The following is a 23,712-nucleotide window of genomic DNA, read 5'->3' as shown; positions in this document are numbered from 1 at the left end:
TCTGCTAAATGACTAAATTGTAAAATATATATCAACACTTCTGCGTCAAATGTATGTAGTTCTGTCCTTGAGCTGTTCTTGTCTATTAATGTTCTGTATTGTCATGTTTCATGTTTTGTGTGGACCCCAGGAAGAATAGCTGCTGATTTTGCAACAACTAATGGGGATCCTAATAAAATACCAAATACCAAAGGTAAAACACTGGCTTCTATACATCTTTGATATCTTTACAGCTACAGCGGAGGAAGGTAGGTGTCTTGAGGGGCTGAGGTAGTCTAGTAAATGAGTTCTTATACCTTGACAGGAGAGCGGGTCATCATTTCTCCAGAGCCCCGGGGGAAGATCCTAGCCTGGGCGATCATCTCCAACACACTGGTCTTCCCTGCACTCTGGTCTCCCACCACCACCACCTAGAGTAGAGGAGAGAGTAGAGAGTAGAGAGTAGAGAGAGGAGAGTGAGAGAGGGGACAGATTAATGGGGTGGTAGAGGGGAGGGATTAGATGACATTGGTGTGATAGATAGAGACCTACCATTTTACAACAATGCCTTTCCAACAAGAAACAATGTATTTCTGGAAGTACAGTATACAGTACACAAAGGGCTCACAATAACGTCTCCATAATTTGATGGCATTTCCAGAAAGCCATGAGCCACTTGTTGTTCCTTACCCTGGGTAGATGGTCCTGGGTGTTGTAGTTAGAGTCGAAGTCTGAGAGGATGTCCAGGACCTCAGAGTACATGTCAATTAGAGACTTCTGGAGAAGGAATACAGATGGAAGAACACTTAAGAGCAATGCCTGATGGGAGAATTAGTATTTTTACTGCAGAGACTATAAAATAATGTTTCAAAACAAATTTCTTGATGAACTTTACTCACATGCACAACCCTGGTGTGTACGTGTCTGTCTGTCTGTCTGTCTGTCTGTCTGTCTGTCTGTCTGTCTGTCTGTCTGTCTGTCTGTCTGTCTGTCTGTCTGTCTGTCTGTCTGTCTGTCTGTCTGTCTGTCTGTCTGTCTGTCTGTCTGTCTGTCTGTCTGTCTGTCTGTCTGTCTGTCTGTCTGTCTGTGTGTCTGTGTGTCTGTGTGTACGTGTGTGTGTGTGACTCACTCACCTTGACTTTCCTCTGGTGTATGCCCTTCTCATCTTTCTGCAGCACCACTTTCCTCAGGTCCTTGTTCTCCCTCTCCAGTCTCTCCAGCATGCGCTGGTACTTCACCTGAGGACAACAGAGAGACAGAAGACTTCATCTTTAACAAAAAATTCTCTCATTAATTCAGTCGATTTATCAAAGTAAAACTGCTGTTTTCTAACCTGACTTTACAACGTCAATGTGGTATAATATGAGGAATCTACTGGAGGAAAGGGATGGACCATTCGGTCCCTTGACCAAATTAAACTGGATTTTTACTGTGTAAATGTGTTCCACTTGGACATGGAAGGATACGGACCATATTGTGCTGTACCTGAGTTCGGAGCAGTTCCTCTTGAAGCTGGTCCACCTTCTCCTTGTCTGAAGACTAGAGACACACAGATCAGTCACAGAGCGAGCAGGTTTATTAAACCTCGCTCTCACAAGTCTGGGACATTGTGATCTAGGCCAAACCCGCTGAGACAACTAGCATCATGACAGACAGCCAACGTGCACATGACAGAGATCAGCGGGCACCACATTGGAGGAAAGACAAGTCAAGGCAAAAAAAGGGGGATAACTATAACTGATACCATTCCAGGTTGTAGTCATTTGTTTGGTGTTAATCTGTATTACAGGTGAATCACAGTGCAAAAAAAAAAAAAAAAATCACACAGGCACAAGTCAAATCCAACCCTGGAAAAGACAGCTGAATTATCGCAATCATCAATCAGAGACCATTATGCAGGTTATTACTCCGTGATGATTCACATGGCCTCTTCAGCCTCCAATAATGAACAGTTCCACACCTGCACTGCATTACTGAGTGAAAGAGATCACAAACCAGACAGAGGGAGACCGAGCACCAATGAGTGGATGGATAGGGACGGCAAGGAGGGACAGGAGATTCAAAACACACATACGGTACACACACATACATTACCAGTCAACAGCTTTAGAACACCTACTCATTCAAGGGTTCTACATTGTAAAATAATAGTGAAGACATCAAAACCATGAAATAACACAGAATCATGTAGTAACCAAAACAAGTGTTAAATCAAAATATATATTTAATATTCTGTATTCTTCAAAGTAGCCACCCTTTGCCTTGATAACAGCTTTGCACACTCTTGGAATTCTCTCAACCAGCTTCACCTGGAATGCTTTTCCAACAATCTTGAAGGAGTTCCCACATACGCTGAGCACTTTTTGGTTGCTTTTCCTTCACTTTGTGGTCCAACTCATCCCAAACCATTTCAATTGGGTTGAAGTCAGGTGATTGTGGAGGCCAGGTCATCTGATGCAGCACTCCATCACTCTCCTTCTTGGTCAAATAGCCCTTACACAGCCTGGAGGTGTGTTTGGGTCATTGTCCTGTTGAAAAACCATTGATAACCAACATGGCTGGACTAAGTGTGCCTTGTATTCTAATTAAATCACTGACAGTGTCACCAGCAATGCACCCCCACACCTCCTCCTCCATGCTTCACGGTGGGAACCACACATGCAGAGATCATCCATTCACCTATTCTGCATCTCACAAAGACATCGGTTTGAACCAAAAATCTCAAATATGGACTCATCAGACCAAAGGACAGATTTCCACAGGTCTAATGTCCATTGCTCGTGTTTCTTGGCCCAAGCAAGTCTCTTCTTCTTATTGGTATCTTTCAGCAGTGTTTTTTCCCCCAGCAATTTGACCATGAAGGTCTGATTCACACAGTCTCCTCTGAACAGTTGATGTTGAGATGGGTCTGTTACTTGAACTCTGTGAAGCATTTATTTGCGCTGCAATCTGAGGTGCAGTTATTGAACTTATCCTCTGCAGCAGAGGTATCTCTGGGTCTTCCTTTCCTGTGGCGGTCCTCATGAGAGCCAGTTTCATCAGTGCTTGATGGCTTCTGCAACTGCACTTGAAGATAATTTCAAAGTTGACATTTTCAGGATTGACTAAGCTTCATGTCTTAAAGTAATGATCGTTGTTTCTCTTCGCTTATTTGAGCTGTTCTTGCCATAATATGGACTTGGTCTTTTACCAAATAGGGCTATATTCTGTATACCACCCCTACCTTGTCACAACACAACTGATTGGCTCAAAAACATTAAGGAAAGAAATTCCACAAATTAACTTTTCACAAGGCACACCTGTTAATTGAAATGCATTCCAGGTGACTACCTCATGAAGCTGGTTGAGAGAACGCCATAAGTGTGGAAAGCTGTCATCAAGGCAAAGGGTGGCTATTTGAAGAATCTCAAAAGGGAAATATATTTTGTTTAACACTTTTTTGGTTACTACATGATTCCATGTGTTATTTCAAAGTTGACGTCGTCACTATTATTCTACAATGTAGAAAATAGTACAAATAAAGAAAAACCCAGGAATGAGTAGGTGTGTCCAAACTTTTGTCTGGTACTGTACACACAGACGAAAGACAGGGACTGCAGCTAAGGTGATTGTACTAACTACTTGCAAATTGCAATGCCGGGATAACAGCATTCTGATTACGGAACTAAGAAGAAAGATCTAGTATTGATTCCTATATCATGATCTAGTCCCGTCCCTGATCTAGTCCCGTCCCTGATCTAGTCCCGTCCCTGATCTAGTCCCGTCCCTGATCTAGTCCCGTCCCTGATCTGATCTAGTCCTGATCCAGTCCTGATCTAGGTCTATAATTCAATTAGATTTCACTGTATAGCTGATATCCAGAGTTATTCCATAAGTTCCCTGCTGCATGGTGTGCTGTGTATCATTCCACTACATGCAGTGTAGGTTAGTGGAGTTTTACGGGAGGAGTGTTTGGTCGCAGTCCAGCGGTTTACATGAGAGAGGGAGCCAGGGCTATGTTACTGTGGTACTGAACTGGCATGAGCGGATTCTGAGATTGCCAGGCATCAGACATGCCATTCCACCAGTGGATCACAAAACAGTGTGTCACGGGAAACTACCCTGACGGATACCACAAGGATGGATGATAATTCCTTCAATGCCTCGTTCAAACTAAGAGGAGGTTTGAGGGAGATGGCAGGGTACTATGTTTGGGCAGGCTGAATGAAGCGAGATGGCAATGTGTTCTATGTAGGCTAACTAACACAATGTAGGCTAACTAACACAATGTAGGCTAACTAGCATATGTAGACTACCTTAATAATACAAAATACAGTTAGCCCAGAATCAAATAAACTGACAAGAACATTTTGGGCAAAGTGTAACAAAAAGGTGTGGTTAATTAAATAATTGCTACTTATCATCGCATTGTATTCAGCGACTGGGAACTAGCACTACACAATACGATCTGTTGTTAGTAGCATATAGCCTTGGCTATAAAAAGACTGAGAGAAATCAACAATGACCAGAGGTTGAATACAGTACACGACAGTGCCTTCTTGTCCACTTTTCATATTATTATTATTATAAGTGAGCTAAAAAAAAAAGAGTTCTAGGCTTGCTCAATGCTACCAATCCAAATGACATATGACCATAGCAATTCCATCCACCAATTTCATAAACAGTACACTTATAGGATTACCCGGGCAAATTTCCATTAGTCTGAATTTGAACAGCAGGGGGTTTGTCCTTCTTGAGGAGGGTGGGTGGCTTTGGGTGCGGTTCTACCGTTTACGTTCAGACGGGGGCTTCTACAGGTAAGTGCTGGGTGTTGGTGTAGGACCTTCACCTTGCCTTTCTGCCGAGGGGGGCTGGGGCTCGGGGAGCTGGCTGGGATTGGCTCGGGTATCTGGCGCGGCGGCAGGCTCAGAGGTGGAGGCGGCGGTGGAGACTGGCGCAGGGGTGGGCCGTGGGCGGGCTCTGGGCTTGGCTGTGCGTTATTGGCTGTGGAGGCCTGCCTGACCTCCTCCTCAGCCTGTTGGATCTGCTGCTGTATGAGAAAGAGCTCGTCGAGCAGACCCTGAGGGACGTCACAGTGAGAGAGAGGCAGGAGCAACACAGCCGTCAACACAACGTACTGTACCCGTCATTCAAGCAACACACTAACCCAACCAACCAGGCTTCGGGTTGTCTATGCCCAATCTATGCCCACAGGGTCATCATCATAGGACCTCTATGGTCAAATTTCTTGTCACTGAATCCATGTCTAGGACTATATCTTTCCACCATCAGCGGTACCCAACAGTCAGGCTTTCTCTGTCACAGACTCCAGAACAGTCAGGAGACTGAAAGCGGACGAGGCAACAGAACCAGTGTCTCGCAGCCAGTGGCACTAGTGGGTAAGATTCTGTACAGATCTTAGAAGTCCTCCATAGTGTCCACCGCTATGGCTTTTATAGTAATACTAAAACAACTGATGCCTACCAACTTACACAATGATCATGCTATTCGACGCAATGAAAATATGACACATGAACACTCTGGAAAACGGTCTTAATATTCAACAGGTTTTAGGATAATGTAGATGTGGAGACATTATTGAATTTCGGATAAACTACTAAAATAATTGCTGATATTGAAAAAATGTAATATAATCACCGTAAAAATTGTGGGATGATGGTCAGTATCATACAATTAAATTATCTGCTAAAATCAGCCTGATGATAAACGAAGCTAGCTACACAGGGAAGAGGGTTTTAATATTCCAGTAACATTATTAACATCCCTGGGTTTTTCAGAAATCCCAGTTGGAAGATTTGACGGAACCAGAAGGGAATAAGCAGGAAATCTGTGAATCTTCCAAACACCATTTCTGGAAAAACTGGAAAAGTTACAGTAGCAGAATGTTGCAACCCCTAGCAGGGAATGAGTGATCTGTCGGGGATGGAGCAGGAAGCTTGCTGAAGCCCAGGGGAAGATGAGCAAAGCCACAGTCCAATGATCCTCAACTCATCCCTCTCCCTTGGTTTTAGCTGCCCAATGAACAGTACATCCAAAAACTGAGGCAACTGTTTATATTGAGAGACTTTCCAAACATGTCTGAAGCAGGGTTGGGGTCCATGGGTTTTATCTCAGTCCATTCAGGTCATTCATAGACATTCTATATCAAACTCATTCATTTAAAATACAAATAAACATTGGCTGGGTTGAGACAAAATTGACCCCAACTCAGGAATCAAGTTGATCTATGATAATGTTTTTCCATGTTTGGGACCACTTCTTAAGTCTGAAACATGTTCCTCTTAAAGTCACCGGAGTTCAACAGTGTGAAAGGTTGAAAAGTGTAAAACAACATTAAAAGCAGGACTACTCCACTGAACATGGAGACAGCCGTGTAAGAGCCCTCGAGAGGAGAGGAACAAGACAAAATGGATGAACTGAGAAGAGAACAGAACAGGATGCAAAACAATGTCATGGTTCAGAAGCTAAAGAGCATTATGTCATGAATGCAGCACAAGGCTTCTGGAAAAAAACAAACACATGGAGAAGCATGAGATGAAAAAGCAACGGCAAATATCCTCATATGTACGTATAGCAGTAGCCTGTATTCATATTCTACCGATGAAGTTACATTCTGTAAGGTCAAGCACTGAACTTTCAAAAATGATACATGGATCGTTCTAAAAACAAAAATGAAGAATATTACCGACAGCATACAAATGCACAAGAGAAAGACTGGCACAGTAGAATGAAACTCGGTCCTACAGAGTACAAATGTCAAAGAAAACCATTGGTCCAAACCTCATGTCTCTATTATAATCTGTTAAGTTATTGGAGTTTTTACCCCTGTAGGATGGCCAGAACTTGTCATCTTTATTCTCGAATCAGTAGGTCATAAAACAATATAGATATGGATTTTGAGACATGTAGTATTTTCATATTTTAGTAAACGCTTTTCATATTAAAATGAGAAATTCCTGTTATTTTTCAAAGATTTCTCACAAAAACATGCGTATCTCTGAAATGTCAACAGAGCATCGAATGTACAAGCTTTTCATTTTCCTTTACATTTAATTCAACTCGTGTTGCACGAACCCGAGTGACACAGCGGTCTAAGGCACGACATCTCAGTGCTAGAGGCGTCACTACAGACGCCCTGGTTCGAATCCAAGCTGTATCACAACTGGCCGTGATTGGGAGCGCCGTAGGGCGGCGCACAATTGGCCCAGCGTCATCCGGGTTTGGCCGTTGTAAGCCGCCATTGTAAATAAGAATTTGTTCTTAACAGATTTGCCTAGTTAAAACAAAAACGCTAAATGAGCTTTTTGCAAACTACAGAAACAGCTTTAAAGACGACCACCACTACAGGTAAAATCCTCAAAAGTAGCTGCAAGAAAGCTGAACCACTCAACAGAGCTCGGTATTTATTATCGGATGTATTAAAGTTACGAAATCCAACTTTTTGGATCTACTGTTAATTAAAATGTTAGAGAAAGATACAACTGAATGACTCCGAACACAAATGATGTGTCTTTGTAAAAATCTATTTTATAGCACAAGGAAGTAAAATATCACCACCAAAGTGCGTTTTCACCCACTCTGGCAGAGACACCCTATAGCATATATGAAAACCATTATGTACAGTGCATTCAGAAAGTATTCAGACCCGTTAACTTTATCTATATTATTACGCTACAGCCTTATTCTAAAATGGATTACATTTCACCCTCATCAATCTACACACAATACCCCATAATGATCCTTTACCCAGTACTTTGTTGAAGCACCTTTGGCAGCGATTGCAGTTTGGCAGACCTGTATTTGGGGAGTTTCTCCTATTCTTCTCTGCAGATACTCTCAAGCCACGTCAGGTTGGATGGAGAGCGTTGCTGCACAGCTATGTTCAGGTCTCTCCAGAGATGTTCGATTGGGTTCAAGTCCGGGCTCTGGCTGGGCCACTCAAGGACATCCGGAGACTGGTCCCGAAGCTACTCTTGCGCTGTCTTGACTGTGTGCTTCGGGTCATTGTCCTGTTGGAAGGTGAACTTGAGCCCCAGTCTGAGGTCCTGAGCACTCTGGAGCAGGTTTTCATCAAGGATCTCTCTGTACTTTGCTCCATTTACCTTTCCCTCGATCCTGACTATTCTTCCGGTCCCTGCAGATAAAAAAAAAAGAACTTTCCCTCAGCATGATGCTGCCACCACCATGCTTCACCGTAAAGATGGTGCCAGGTTTCCTCCAGATGTGACAATTGGTATTGAGGCCAAAGAGATCAATCTTGGTTTGATCAGACCAGAGAACCTTGTTTCTCATGGTCTGAGAGTCCTTTAGGTTCCTTTTGGCAAACCCCAAGCGGGCTATCATGTGCCCTTTACTGAGGAGTGGCTTCCGTCTGGCCACTCTACCATAAAGGCCTGATTGGTGGAATGCTGCAGAGATGGCTGTCCTTCTGGAAGGTTCTCCCATCTCCAGAGGAACTCTGGAGCTCTGTCACCTCCCTGACCAAGGCTCTTCTCCCGCGATTGCTGTTTGGCTGGGCGGCAAGCTCTAGGAAGTGTCTTCTATTTAAGAATGATGGAGGCCACTGTGTTCTTTGGAACCTTCAATGCTGCAGAAATGTTTTGGTGCCCTTCCCCAGATCTGTGCCTCGACACAATCCTGCCCTATCTCTAGGGACAATTCAATTGGGTTTTTGCTCTGACATGCAATGTCAACTGTGACACCTTATATAGACAGGTGTGCCAAATCATATCCAACCAATTGAATTTAGCACAGGTGAACTCCAATCAAGTTGTAGAAATATCAAGATTGCTCAATGAAAACAAGACTCACCTGAATTCAATTTCAAGTCTCATAGCAAAGGGTCTGAATAATTAAGTAAATAAGGTGTTTTTTTAAAATGTAATACATTGGCAAAAATTCCTAAAAACCTGTTTTTGCTTTGTCATTATGGGGTAGTGTGTAGGGAAACATTTAAAAAAAATCAAATTTAGAATAAGGCTGTAACATAACAAAAAGTCAAGGGGTCTGAATACTTTCCGAATGCACTGTATAGGCAATCAGTCAGGACTGTGGTCAATCCCAAAATGTGAAATTCAGTTAATGATTTAAAAAAATAACCCTTTACCTCAAGGAGTTTGAATCCAAGACCTGAATTTCACTTAATTTTCCAAATTGACTGGAACTGAAATGGCATTTCCATTGAGCCAAACTGCCAACTTCAAAAAGCAGTAGTCTGCTAATGAGGGTGAGTTACAGTGGTTCAAAAAAGTATTTAGTCAGCCACCAATTGTGCAAGTTCTCCCACTTAAAAAGATGAGATAAGCCTGTGATTTTCATCATAGTTGAAGTGTACCTATGACAGAGAAAATGAGAAAAGAAAATCCAGAAAATCACATTGTAGGATTTTTAATGAATTTATTTGCAAATTATGGTGGAAAATAAATATTTGGTCAATAACAAAATATTCTCAATACTTTTATATACCCTTTGTTGGCAATGACAGAGGTCAAACGTTTTCTGTAAGTCTTCACAAGGTTTTCACACACTGTTGCTGGTATTTTGTCCCATTCCTCCATGCAGATCTCCTCTAGAGCAGTGATGTTTTGGGGCTGTTACTGGGCAACACGGACTTTAAACTCCCTCCAAAGATTTTCTATAGGGTTAAGATCTGGAGAATGGCTAGGCCACTCCAGGACCTTGAAATGCTTCTTACGAAGCCACTCCTTCGTTGCCCGGGCGGTGTGTTTTGGATCGTCATGCTGAAAGACCCAGCCACGTTTCATCTTCAATGCCCTTGCCGATGGAAGGAGGTTTTCACTCAAAATCTCACGATACATGGCCCCATTCATTCTTTCCTTTACACGGATCAGTCGTCCTGGTCCCTTAATACAGGTAACGAGTGGAGGACAGAGGAGCCTCTTAAAGAAGTTACAGGTCTGTGAGAGCCAGAAATCTTGCTTGTTTGTAGGTGACCAAATACTTATTTTACACCATAATTTGCAAATAAATTCATTAAAAATCATACAATGTGAATTTTCTGGATTTTTTTCCCTCATTTTGTCTGTCATAGCGGATGTGTACCTATGATGAAAATTACAGGCCTCTCATCTTTTTAAGTGGAAGAACTTGCACAATTGGTGGCTGACTAAATACTTTTTTGCCCCACTGTATATGCCACAGGGAGTGAGGGTGAGCTAGTCAGAGCATACTTGCCTTCCTAAACTGCTTGCCACTGGCCTCTGTTGTGGCCGTAACTGGGGCATCTGTGGCAGATTTCACTGGAGTGTCCCCAGGGGCTTCGGCTAGGAGACAAACAGCACAAAGCATGAGAAAAACCACGAGGTTACACCACGCATCATCGATAACCGTTTATTAGCAAAAAGCAGTAATGAGTGAAAAGTATTGGCATGCCCAACATTAGAGAGGACTCTGTCTACCATCTATGCCCCAGGTCAGAACCCGCATGATGGAATCTCAAAGGTTTGGAAAATATTGCTCACAATAACATTTGGGAACTTGTGCTTTTCATTGGATCTCTGACCAGTTATGTCTGATATGGTACTATAAAATAATGACAATGAAATCATTCATTAATTGGCAAACCCTTACACAGTGCTGTTATGAAAGACGTTTCTCTCCTGTACAACGCAGCTTGGAGTTGCGAGGTGCTAGAGCCAGCTGGACCATCAGCAAACATTCACTTGGTACATATTTATATACTTCCCTTCAGAACATCATGGAACAATCCTTCATCCAGCCAATGAAAGACCTGTCAATAACAAGCCTCACAACTACAGTACTGTGTCCCAAATGGCACCATATTCCCTACATTTCCTATATAGTGCCCTAATTTTGGCCAGATCCATATGGGGCCTTGGTCAAAAGTAGTGCACTACATCGGGAATAGGGCGCCACTTGCGACACAACCCAGGAATACACCTATTATGTTAGCAAGTCAAAGAAGAGGTATGGCTGGACTTCAAGATGTTTCCATCTATCATAGACAGATGTATTTTCCAAACATTTGAGAAGCATCAGCTACCAGCAGACAAGGAGAGCCCTCCGAGACGAGGACTATCCTCCCATCATGTAAGTAGAAGGGGAAAGAGACCAGAGGCCAGGCAAGCCAGGGAGAAAGTAGGAGGAACTTGGAAATCAAAAGGAGGAAATAACACACAAGTAGGACAGACAAAAGCCACAGTCAGATGAAACCAAACCCAAAGGAGAAGGAGAGGATGCAGTGGATCTGTTGTTGAAACCACTGTGGACCACAAGATCGACAGCATCACATCCAATTCATTCCAAATACATCCTATTCAGTGGTCAACTTTGGTTCAGAGAAAGTGTTTTTAGAGGAATTTGATTATATAAGACAGTGAAAAAATGTCAATCTGATATCAACAATATGATGTAAGAATATATCCTGTACATCAATTAAAGACTACGTCAATCTAAGCATTCTCTCCACCCAAAAAAACAAATCCTCCCATCAATAATTTGTCATGGGTGTCTGAAACAGCAGCATCATCGGATAAAGACATTGAGTTGGTAGTCTAGAAGCCAATCGTGTTGGGTTTGGAGGTCCCCATCTAAGAGCACTGGACAACGTCTGTGGCTCCAAAGCACTACTAAACAGGGTGCTGCCGCACACAGGCCAATGTTGGGTATTCAAACAGCACCAGGACGAAGTGTAGGGGATACACACCTAACAACAAACGCTGACCAGAAGCTCCTTTACTACCAACACCTGTGAAGAACGCAGAGGGGGAGAAGGAAAGAAAACAAATCAAAAGACTGAAGCAAAGGGGTTGGAGCAGGGTCAAGGGTCACTGCAGGGTACATGTTTCAAGGCCCCGCTGTGAGCTTGTTGTCATGGCTGCATCCTGCAAGTCCAGAGTCAGATAACATTGGCTACGTGTGCAATCTGGGCACGTTATTGTGATACTACTAATAATGCAGAATAGCTCATCGGGAAAGTTAAAAGTGATTGCAACTGACAGTACGTTAGCAAAAATCTAAATGTTTTTTTTTTGCTGGAAAGTATGAAGGTAGATTGCTAGGTAATGCAGGTATGAATTGACAAAAGAAGCCCACTTCAAACTTAGATTACCAATGACAGAAATGTTTCTACCACTTGAAGCAGCTGCAATTGCTATTCTAGGTTCACAAAGCTCAATATGTTTATTCATCACTTTTGCCACTTGTTCAAAAAAATATATACAATCCTGGCCAAAAAGAGTTTAGTAACTGCTTTGACTGACACAGCCTCCATAACGGCTATCTATTTCTTAATCTGACAAGACTGTACTCACCGGTGAAGAGGATGCTCTTGAGAAAGGTGAAGTTCTCTCCTATCTTATCCAAATCGGGTAACTCTGGTAGAAACTTGGCAATCTCCACTAACTCAGGCAGCATTTTGGTTACTTTATCTGTGTGCAGAAGACAAATGCGATAGGGTAGGTGGAGTTTATCCTTTGAACATGAGAATCAAATGAAACAAACTGAGCAGCCTTAACAGAAAGACAGCACTGGCTCAGCCCAAATACTACATACAATTCACGTCAGATTAACCACACACACACTACACTGATTAACAGGAGTTAAACCAACATGACAAGTTATTTAACAGTGGTAAATCTATATACTAATTTTAGGTACACAGGCTTCTATTCTAACGAGTCATTTCATGTTGTTTTTTTTTGCATATGTGTTTCTTCGACCCACCTAAATCCAAACAGTAAAACAAATCCAAATATTTCAGGGGTATTGAAAAACATTTTAAGTGTAAAATGAAACAGACAGAAAGTACCCCCAAAAAAGACAATGGATCTATATATATTTTTTAATAACATCTTTAAGACCTAACAAATCACCAAAATAAAGCTAGACAGTCAAGGAGAATCTAAAAACTCTAAAACAGAAATTATGCATTCAGGAGTTTTTTTTTGTGATAGCATGAGGCCCCCACTGATTTAGTTATGTTTTAGTCACTCAGCATAAGAACATGGCATTAAGCCATGGACAAATGAGTAGAAAGGAGGGCCACTAAATGTTCCAGTCGAACGACACACCTACTGCCACCTAAGACCCATTTGATCCAGAAACAAATCTCACCTAGGTCAATTTGTTTACTCATCTCCCAGAAGAAATCGGGTATTACCCAATTGTATTCATCCATATCAGGCAGCATATCCTTCCACTCCTCATAGGTCTGGAAGAACAGAAGAGACGTGGCATTTCAATCACATACATGGTCAACTTACAATTTTTGTTGTGATAATGGGAAAACAAATTTCCTCAGTTAAAGATTAACAACAACAATATTTCAAGGGATGGGTTAGGGTACAATAATTGGACATAGAGTGCATTTGTTAAGTATTCAGACTAGAGGTCGGCCGATTATGATTTTTCAACGCCGATACCGATTATTGGAGGACCCAAAAAAAAGCCCATACCAATTAATCAACCGATTTTTATTTATTTATAATAATGACAATTACAACAATACTGAATGAACACTTATTTTTACTTAATACATCAATAAATATCTATTTAGCCTCAAATAAATAATGAAGCATGTTTAATTTGGTTTAAATAATGCAAAAACAAAGTGTTGGAGTAGTAAAACTGCAATATGTGCCATGTAAAAAAGCTAACGTTTAAGTTCCTTGCTCAGAACATATGAAAGTTGGTGGTTCCTTTTAATATGAGACTTCAGTATTCCAAGGTAAGAGATTTTAGGTTGTAGTTAATATAGTATTTATAGGACTATTTCTCTATACCATTTGTATTTCATATACCTTTAACTATTGGATGTTCTTATAGGCACTATAGTATTGCAGTGTAACAGTATAGCTTCCGACCCTCTCCTCGCCCCTACCTGGGTTCAAACCAGGAACACAGACAACCACCCTCGAAGCATCGTTACCCATCGCTCCAGAAAAGCTGCGGCCCTTGCAGAGCAAAGGGAACAACTACTCCAAGTCTCAGAGCGAGTGACATTTGAAACGCTATAAGCGCGCACCCCGCTAACTAGCTAGCCATTTCACATCGGTTACACCAGCCATTAGGCTGATAGGCTTGAAGTCATAAACAGCGCTCTGCTTGCGAAGAGCTGCTGACAAAATGCACAAAAGTGCTGTTTGAATGAATGCTTACGAGCCTACTGCTGCCTACAATCGCTCAGGTCAGACTGCTCTATCAAATCATAGACTTAATTATAACATAACACACAGAAATACGAGCCTTTGGTCATTAATATGGTCGAATCCGGAAACTATCATTTCGAAAGCAAAAAGTGTATTATTTCAGTGAAATATGGAATCGTTCGGTATTTAATCTCACAGGTGACATCCCTAAATCTAAATATTGTTGTTACATTGCACAACCTTCAATGTTATGTCATAATTACGTAAAATTCTGGCAACTAAGTTCGCAATGAGCCAGGCTGCCCAGACTGTTGCATATACCCTGATTCTGCGTGCAAAGAACGCAAGAGAAGTGACACAATATCACCTGGTTAATATTGCCTGCTAACCTGGATTTCTTTTAGCTAAATATGCAGGTTTAAAAATACTTACTTCTGTGTATTGATTTTAAGAAAGTCATTGATGTTTATGGTTAGGTACAGTCGTCCAATGATTGTGCATTTTTCGCAAATGCGCTTTTGTCAAATCATCCCCCAGCGTTGCATTGATTATATTCAACACAGGACACGCTAGATAAACTAGTAATATCATCAACCCTGTGTAGTTATAACTAGTGCTTATGATTGATTGATTGTTTTTTTATAAGTGAAGTTTAATGCTAGCTAGCAACTTACCTTGGCTTCTACTGCATTCACGTAACAGGCAGGCTCCTCGTGGAGTGCAATGTAATTAGGTGGTTAGAGCGTTGGACTAGTTAACTGTCAGGTTGAAAGATTGCATCCCCCCGAGCTGACAAGGTAAAAATCTGTCGTTCTGTCCCTGAACAAGGCAGTTAAACCCACCGTTCCTAGGCTGTCATTGAAAATAAGAATGTGTTCTTAACTGACTTGCCTAGTTAAAGAAAAGTATAAAATATATATATATTTTTTTTTTTAATCGGCAAAATCAGCACCCAAAAATACTGATTTCCGATTGTTATGAAAACATGAAATCGGCCCTGATTAATCGGCCATTCCGATTAATCGGTCGACCTCTCATTCAGACCCCATCCTTTTTTTCCACATTTTGTTACGTTACAGGCTTATTCTAAAATTGATTAAATACATGTTTTCCATCATCAACCTACACACAATACCCCATAATGACAAAGTAAAAACATGTTTTCAATTTTTTAAATAAAATAAAACAGAAATACCTTATTTACACAAGTATTCAGACCCTTTTCTATGAGACTTGAAATTGAGCTCAGGTGCATCCTGTTTCCATTGATCATCCTTGAGATGTTTCTACAACTTGATTTGAGTCAACCTGTGCTAAATTCAAGTGACTGGACATGATTTGGAAAGGCACACACCTGTCTGTATAAGGTCCCACAGTTGACAGTGCATTTCTGTGCTAAAACCAAGCCATGAGGTCGAAGGAATTGTCCATAGAGCTCTGAGACAGGATTGTGTCAAGGCAAAGATCTAGGGAAGGGTACCAAAAAATGTCTGCAGCATTGAAGGTTCCAAAGAACAGTGGCCTCCATGAATCTTAAATGGAAGAAGTTTGGAACCACCAAGACTCTTTCTAGACTTGGCCGCCCGACCAAATTGAGCAATCGGGGAGAAGGACCTTGGTCAGGGAGGTGACTAAGAACCCAATAGTCACTCTGACAAAGCTCCAGAGTTCCTCTGTGGGAACCTTCCAGAAGCACAATCTCTGCAGCACTCAACCAATCAGGCCCTCATTATAGAGTGGCCCGGCGGAAGTCACTCCTCAGTAAAGGGCACATGACAGCTCTCTTGGAGTTTGCCAAAAGGCACCTAAAGGACTCTCAGACCATGAGAAACAAGATTCTCTGGTCTGATGACACCAAGATTGAACTCTATTGCCTGAATGCTAAGCGTCACATTTGGAGGAAACCTGGCACCAACCCTACGGTGAAGCATGTTGGTGGCAGCATCATGCTGTGGGGATGTTTTTCAGCGGCAGGAAATGGGAGACTAGTCAGGATAGAGGGAAAGACGAACGGAGAGATCCTTGATGAAAGCCTACTCCAGAGAACTCAGGACCTCAAACTGGGGCTCAAGTTCACCTTCCAACAGAACACCCCGAAGCACGCAGCCAAGACAACGCAGGAGTGGCCTCGGGACAAGTCTCTGAATGTCCTTGAGAGGCCCAGCCAGAGGCCGGTCTTGAACCTGATGGAACATCTCTAGAGACCTGACAAAAGCTGTGCAGCAATGCTCCCCATCTAACCTGACATAAATTTAAATGCTCTACAGAGAATGGGAGAAACTCCCCAAATACAAGTGTGCCAAACTTGTAATGTCATGCCCAAGAAGACTTGATGCTGTAATCGCTGCCAAAGGTGCTTCAACAAAGTACCGAGTAAAGGGTCTGAATACTGAATACAATCAAGTTGTAGAAACTTCAAGGATTATTAATGGAAACAGGAAGCACCTGAGCTCAAGTTCAATTTCGAGTCTAATAGAAAAGGGTCTGAATACTTATGTAAATAAGGTATTTCTGTTTTATTTTATAAATGTGTATAAAAACCGGTTTTTGCTATATCACTATGGGGTATAGTGTGTAGATTGAAGGAAAACATTTTTTAAATCCATTTTAGAATAAAGCTGGAACAAAAAGTGGAAAAAGTCAAGAGGTCTGAATACTTTTCGAATGCACTGTATTTCCCATTCTAAGTGACATGAAAAACAACCCTTGTCTTTTCCTCTATGATGTATGAGTCTGGGCTAAAAAACAGAGGTGTGAGGGGAGTCTAGACTAGAGGTCGACCGATTAATCGGAATGGCAGATTTAATTAGGGCCGATTTCAAGTTTTCATAGCAATCGGAAATCTGTATTTTTGGGCGCCGATTTCCGTGTTTTGTATTTTATACCTTTATTTAACTAGGCAAGTCAGTGAAGAACACATTCTTATTTTCAATGACAGCCTAGGAACGGTGGGTTAACTGCCTTGGTCAGGGGCAGAACGACAGATTTTCACCTTGTCAGCTCGGGGTATCCAATCTTGCAACCTCACAGTTAAGGGCGGCAGGGTAGTCTAGTGGTTAGAGTGTTGGACTAGTAACCGGAAGGTTGCAAGTTCAAATCCCCGAGCTGACAAGGTACAAATCTGTCGTTCTGCCCCTGAACAGGCAGTTAACCCACTGTTCCTAGGCCGTCATGGAAAATAAGAATTTGTTCTTAACTGACTTGCCTAGTTAAATAAAGGTCAAATTAAAAATAAATTAAAAACTAGTCCAACGCTCTCACCATTGCACTCCACAAGGAGCCTGCCTGTTACGTGAATGCATTAGAAGCCAAGGTAAGTTGCTAGCTAGCATTAAACTTATCTTATAAAAAACCATCAATAAATCATAATCACTAGTTATAACTACTAATCCAGGTTAGCAGGCAATATTAACCAGGTGAAATTGTGTCATTTCTCTTGCGTTCATTGCACGCAGAGTCAGGGTATATGCAACAGTTTGGGCAGCCTGGCTCATTGCGAACTTATTTGCCAGAATTTGACATAATTATGACATAACATTGAAGGTTGTGCAATGTAACAAGAATATTTAGACTTAGGGATGCCACCCGTTAAGATAAAATACCGAATGGTTCCGTATTTCACTGAAATAACAAACGTTTTGTTTTCGAAATGATAGTTTCCGGATTCGACCATATTAATGACCAAAGGCTCGTATTTCTGTGTGTTATTATGTTATAATTAAATCCGATTTGATAAAGCAGTCTGACTGAGCAGCAGCAGGCTCGTAATCATTCATTCAAACAGCACTTCCGTGCGTTTTGCCAGCAGCTCTTCGCAAGCACAGTGCTGTTTATGACTTCAAGCTTATCAGCCTAATGGCTGGTGTAACCGATGTGAAATGGCTAGCTAGTTAGCTTGGTGTGCGCTAATAGCTTTTCAAACGTATTTCGCTCTGAAACTTGGAGTAACGATGCTTCGAGGGTGGCTGTTGTCGATGTGTTCCTGGTTCGAGCCCATGTAGGGGCGAGGAGAGGGTCGGAAGCTATACTGTTACACTGGCAATACTATAGTGCCCATAAGAACATCCAATAATCAAAGGTATATGAAATACAAATGGTATAGAGGGAAATAGTCCTGTAAATACTATATTAACTACAACCTAAAACCTCTTACCTTGGAATATTGAAGTCTCATGTTAAAAGAACCACCAACTTTCATATGTATTCATGTTCTGAGCAAGGAGCTTAAACGTTAGCTTTCTTACATGGCACATATTGCACTTTTACTTTCATCTCCAACACTTTGTTTTTGCATTATTTAAACCAAATTGAACATGTTTCATTATTTATTTGAGGCTAAATGGATGTTATTGATGTATTATATTAAGTTAAAATAAGTGTTCATTCAGTATTGTTGCAATTGTCATGATTACAAAAAAATGAATAAAAAAAATATATATGTTAAATCGGTATCGGCTTTTTGGTCCTCCAATAATCGGTATCGGCAATGAAAAATCATAATCGGTCGACCTCTAGTCTAGACACATCTAGCCTATATACAAGATCAACTTCAACAGAATCATGTGTAAATATAGTCCATATAGTGAAAGGGTTTTGAGAGCTCGTAAGGGAATCTCATCTGTGCTGGCAGTCTGGAATAAACACATACCCTAGCAGAGCGCCAATCAAATGTAGAGTAAATCACCTCTGTTCCACTGGGAGTGGAGGTAAGTAGGGTGACTCGTACATTAGGATTAGAAAAGCAGCACTCAAAGCCAATATTGCTTAAGCACAGTGTGAACGGCAGTAAACCACCTATGTGTTTGTTACTCTCACTGCGCTTACCAAGCAGGTCCAGCCAATTAGAGATCAGAGCGCCAACTGGCATTTAGATGAGAGATGCACTTGTATCATGTGTCTTAAGTCTAACAGACAAGTAAAACAGCTTCTTTCGAACAACATTATGGGGCAGTAACCTGGCTCCGGCTATACGTGTCTGGGAAAATGGCCATTACCATTCGACTCTCTCTCCTCTACCTCAAATGTACTGTACCTTCTTAGCGGTATACCCGCCTCCCACTGCTGAGCCCAGCAGAATGTACCGGAGCTTTAGCAGCCTGGAGGCCAGGCGGAGCATCCAAAAGTTGCGGTGCTGCTGGTAGCGCCAGCCGCCGTGACCACCCAGGGGAGGCTTGGGGGGCTGCATGGGCAGCCGGGACATGGAGGTGAAGTGGCGGGCTGCCGAGCGGTGCGGGGGGGTGACACTGGCGTTGTACCGGTGGTGGATGGCACGAGACAGAGGGTGCAGCTTCTGTAAGGGCATCCTGAACCTCACCCCCATGTTGGGGGAGACCAGGTTTCTGCAGGCCATGCTGAGAGGACAGAGACATGGAGAAAACGTGTCAGGGATTTAGACCCACAAGCAACATTAACACTGTACCTTCTGCAGACATCAGGTGTGATGAGTAGAACGATTGATCGTATACTGTACAGTACAACATGATGAACAACAACGGCATGATAGTGTTGATTGAATGGTGTACAAATAACGTTAGTTAGCTACAGTAGCTGCACATCTGCCTGGCTACATACAGTAAGGTTGCTTTTTTTATAGCTAAAATGCATCGTTAACTTACAATGTTAACCTTTTGTTTCGCAGATAATTACCTAACACACACAAAATCGAGCTGGCCACTTGATATCAGTGATTCCAATTTGTTTAACACCAAGCTAATGTCTAGCTAACTAACTGTTATCGTTACCTTCTTGAACATCATCAAGCGTAATAACAACCTTTTCGTAGCCAGCCTCTAGGCAACAAGCAACTTCACTAAGCTAACGTTAGCAAGACAGTCATGTAATTAGGAGAAGTACAGCATTGTCATCAACTAGCTATTGCTGTTAAGTCAATCAATGAATGATGCATAAATTATCTAGCTAGCATTGTGGTCAACATTGCTAGCTAGTTATCTCTATATAGCACAGCGAGAAACACCGTCCTCATGCCCAGATAGCTACTGTTAGATAGCGAGCTGGCTATCTATTTATCTAGTTAGCCGAAAATATTGTTACCCTACTTACCAGGCCACTGCGCTTCCAACTCGTAACATAATGCTATTACCAACAACGGGTAAATGAAAATGTGTTATAAATTCGCGCTCACGTACAATTCAAATCATTTTTACAGAGGGTACACATTGGTTAATAACTTGCTAACTAAAAAGGACACAGCGTGAAATCGGAATGACATGTCTGCTTGCTGGAAACGAGTCCAACCTCCAAATCAGCACTGACAAAACTGTCTATGGCGCTTCAAGTTCCTACACGGTCCTCACTCACGTCAATAGTAATGTTCTCTAATTTGTCAACATATAGCTAAATCAAATGGATAAATTATGATTGAAAAAATATATAGTAAGAATTTCCACACTGTAGCCTAATCAGACTAAAAATACAATGTTGTCTTAATTGTTCTACCATGGACGCTGTAGACCTCACAAAACTGTGTAATTAACCCACTCAAATGTTTGAGGGCATAACAAACTGCACACATCCACTACTACTCATTATCTGTTGTGTGGATGGTCTAATAATGCACAATGTCAAAATGAACTATTCAACGTTGTACAATTATGATGAGTAATTGCTGCTTTGCTCTCTACACTCCTGCTTCTCGCTGTTTAGTATCTATGTATAGTCACTTTACCCCTACCTAGATGTACAAATTACCTCGACTAACCTATATCACCGCACATTGACTCGGTACTCCCTGTATATAGCCTCATTATTATTATTTAATTTTTTGTAAATATTTTCTTAACTATATTTTCTTAAACTGCATTTTTGGTTAATAAGGGTTTGTAAGCATTTCACCTTAAGGGCTTGTAAAAGTAAGCATTTCACCTGGCGCATGTGAGAAATAGAATTTGATTTGATTCGTCTGATTTTTACAATGATCTGTTGAACACTAAAGAAAAAAAATTGTGCTTTTACCATTAAATAATGCCCCCAACATGTGGATAACATGGGAGAATCTCAATTGCCTTCTCCTCGCAGCCGCTCACCTCACCTCCTTATCAAAACCCATTGGAGAAGAAGGTCAGAGGGGCGGGACCTCTGGCTTTTTCCTCCAATGTGTTTTGAGAAGGAGGCGAGGAGAGAGGACACGAGGTCAACCAATTGAGATGTACCCATAGTCTCACCATCGGCTGAGGAAGAGGGGGAGCAATGATGTACAGTATACACTAGATTGCTGATGTTATGTGTTGGCCAATGAGAGGCTCTGATGCCACCATCTACCATATTGGTACTGCTGAGAAGGAGCATTCCTGTATCAGAATAAATTAAATTCAACAGTACTTCAGTTTAATGTTTCATGAATAAAGTGATGGAACTACCATGAGCCTGTGGTGTTACTGTGTCAGACTTGGTAACACCTCATTAGAAACATCACATTGACATTTAACCCGTTGGCCATTTTTGATTAAATAAAAATATGGATATACCCAACCAGAAGTATCTTCAACATTACCGACTGATACTTTCTATGATATCACTGACACACAGCCCACAGAAGTCGCACCAACATAATTTTATTATTGACTCAATGTATGAATGTGGGAGCCAGTAGACCAACTGTAAAATACAGGAGAGCTGTTTCAAAGTGTAAACACTTCATCAAATTGCATTCTGCTTCATTGTGACAATACTGCTTGTACGAACTCAAACCCATGCGCAGAGGTAGGAGTAAATCCAGAACGTTTACTTAGAGTCAAAATCGAAACAAGGCAACAGCACAAGACCCCACTAACAAAACATGAGACAATAGCAACGATACAGGCCAACTGAGGAACCTAAATAACCAGGCAATCATGTGAACAGAGAACATAATTAAACACAGGTGAAACCAATAAGAAATAATCAGGGTAACCTGGAAAACAAGGTAAGGGAGCCCTCCAGGGATAACTGAAGGAAACAACACTCAAATTAAAACAGAATCTGTGACACTTCATAATATTACTGAACCTCTCAATTATTTTGTGATGCCTATTACCATTACTGCGGGATGATGCATGTATAATGACACAAGAAAGGAAATACAATTAATGTATACACTCCTTGTATTGACAAAATAATTTCTCAACATTTATGAACAAGAGCAAGTGACTTAACACTGAGACCCAACATTGCAAAAATGCATTTCCTAAATTGTACCCCGTACAGGTCATAAAAATGAAAAAAAACACTATTTAATGCATGTCCTTAGACCCATATGCATCTCTTAGTAGTATTTGTTGTGTGTCAGTATGATTATTGTGGCTTCAGTAGCCTCAAACATTGGAAATCTGTCCACTCTGTCAAGGCTCAGGCGAAGACCTAGAATCATACAGTTTCGAAGTAAAAAAAAGTTAATTACAAAACAGGGGGGCAGTCAAACGACAGGCCAATGGCATGCAGAGGTCAGTAATCCAGAGCAGAGTGCGAAAGGTACAGAACAGCAGACAGGCTCAGGGCAGGCAGAATGGTCAAAAACCAGGAACTAGAGAATGACAGGAAAACCATTGGTAGACTTGACGAGACAAAAACTGGCAACAGACAAACAGAGAACTTGGGTATAAATACACTGGGGATAATGGGGAAGGTGGGTGACACCTGGAGGGGGGTGTAGACAATTACAAAGACGGGGGAAAGACATACTAATATTTGCAGTGGTCAAATGTTTTTGATCCATTTTGATGTGATTTTAAAATAATTTCTCAGTTTTCTTACCACACATTTTTTTCTACTATTGAAGCCCAATGTTGCATTTTGCAGCGTTTCCAGAATATTGTTCTACAAATGATAATCAGAGGCCTATTGCACATATTTCTGAAGGGTAATAACATGTTTTCATCTCACAGGGTTAAGCTTTTGTTTTACAGCAACAAATAATCTTCAAAGTATGTGAAAGAAAGTGAATAATTATGATTTTCTCGAAAAAAACATAACAAAAAAATGGTCCCGCTTTAAATGACATGCAGCTTATAAAGGCTTCATAACCACTACACAACTATGCCACAAATCATCTATAACCATATATCATGCTTTATATAGGGTTCATTAATGTGACATAACTGTGTGACATAACTTCCCATGTCAAATTTGACATAACCCACTATGTCAAATAATACATAAACCTGCACTTAATAAGTGATGACATAAGCGCCACTTAATAAAGGCCTTATATATCATATTAAATTGAGGCTTCACAAAGCATTCATAACCCTGCCATACATCTTGGTAGAGCATTGCAACGCCAGGATAGTGGGTTCCATTCCCGGGACCAGCCATACATAAACATGTATTCACGCATGACTGTAAGTCGCTAAAAAGCGTTTGCTAAATTGTATATAATATATTAATTTAAAACATTTCTAGGATGGCCCAACCTCTTTCCCTCTCAAGTGCATAGTCATTGGACCTGAGCCAAACTGGTATGGGCAATCTGTTGAAATCACACTGGATGTATTAGACTTTAGAATTGCATTAGGGGACAATTACCTCTGGATTGTGGATTAATGACATGGGGTATCAGTCTACTCAGTGACACCCAGAGAACATTAGCGTTGTAGCTCTTATTGCGGGA

General features: G+C 41.4%; 1 protein-coding gene across 2 annotated transcripts in view; it reads right to left on the bottom strand.

The window, feature by feature from the left end:
* LOC123997185 (dynamin-like 120 kDa protein, mitochondrial) overlaps window positions 1-20,401 on the bottom strand; it is an 82,378-nt gene extending 61,977 nt beyond the window's left edge. The window contains exons 1-10 of one of the 2 annotated variants that reach the window (XM_046301321.1): window positions 20,169-20,401; window positions 19,141-19,459; window positions 13,075-13,171; window positions 12,273-12,389; window positions 11,666-11,707; window positions 10,174-10,262; window positions 1,465-1,518; window positions 1,113-1,217; window positions 670-756; window positions 297-410 (exon numbers count right to left, since the gene is read on the bottom strand). In XM_046301321.1, the coding sequence (XP_046157277.1) occupies window positions 297-410; window positions 670-756; window positions 1,113-1,217; window positions 1,465-1,518; window positions 10,174-10,262; window positions 11,666-11,707; window positions 12,273-12,389; window positions 13,075-13,171; window positions 19,141-19,459; window positions 20,169-20,197 (1,053 nt within the window). In that variant the 5' untranslated portion in view covers window positions 20,198-20,401. The remainder of the gene's footprint in view (window positions 1-296; window positions 411-669; window positions 757-1,112; window positions 1,218-1,464; window positions 1,519-10,173; window positions 10,263-11,665; window positions 11,708-12,272; window positions 12,390-13,074; window positions 13,172-19,140; window positions 19,460-20,168) is intronic. The other variant, XM_046301331.1, reaches the window with a different exon arrangement.
* Between the last annotated feature and the right edge of the window lie 3,311 nt (window positions 20,402-23,712).

Source organism: Oncorhynchus gorbuscha, linkage group LG02, assembly GCF_021184085.1.
Source record: "Oncorhynchus gorbuscha isolate QuinsamMale2020 ecotype Even-year linkage group LG02, OgorEven_v1.0, whole genome shotgun sequence".
In the NCBI taxonomy this organism is placed as follows: Eukaryota; Metazoa; Chordata; class Actinopteri; order Salmoniformes; family Salmonidae; genus Oncorhynchus; species Oncorhynchus gorbuscha.
Note: the sequence above shows the minus strand (reverse complement) of the source record. Positions and strands in the feature narration are given on the sequence as shown.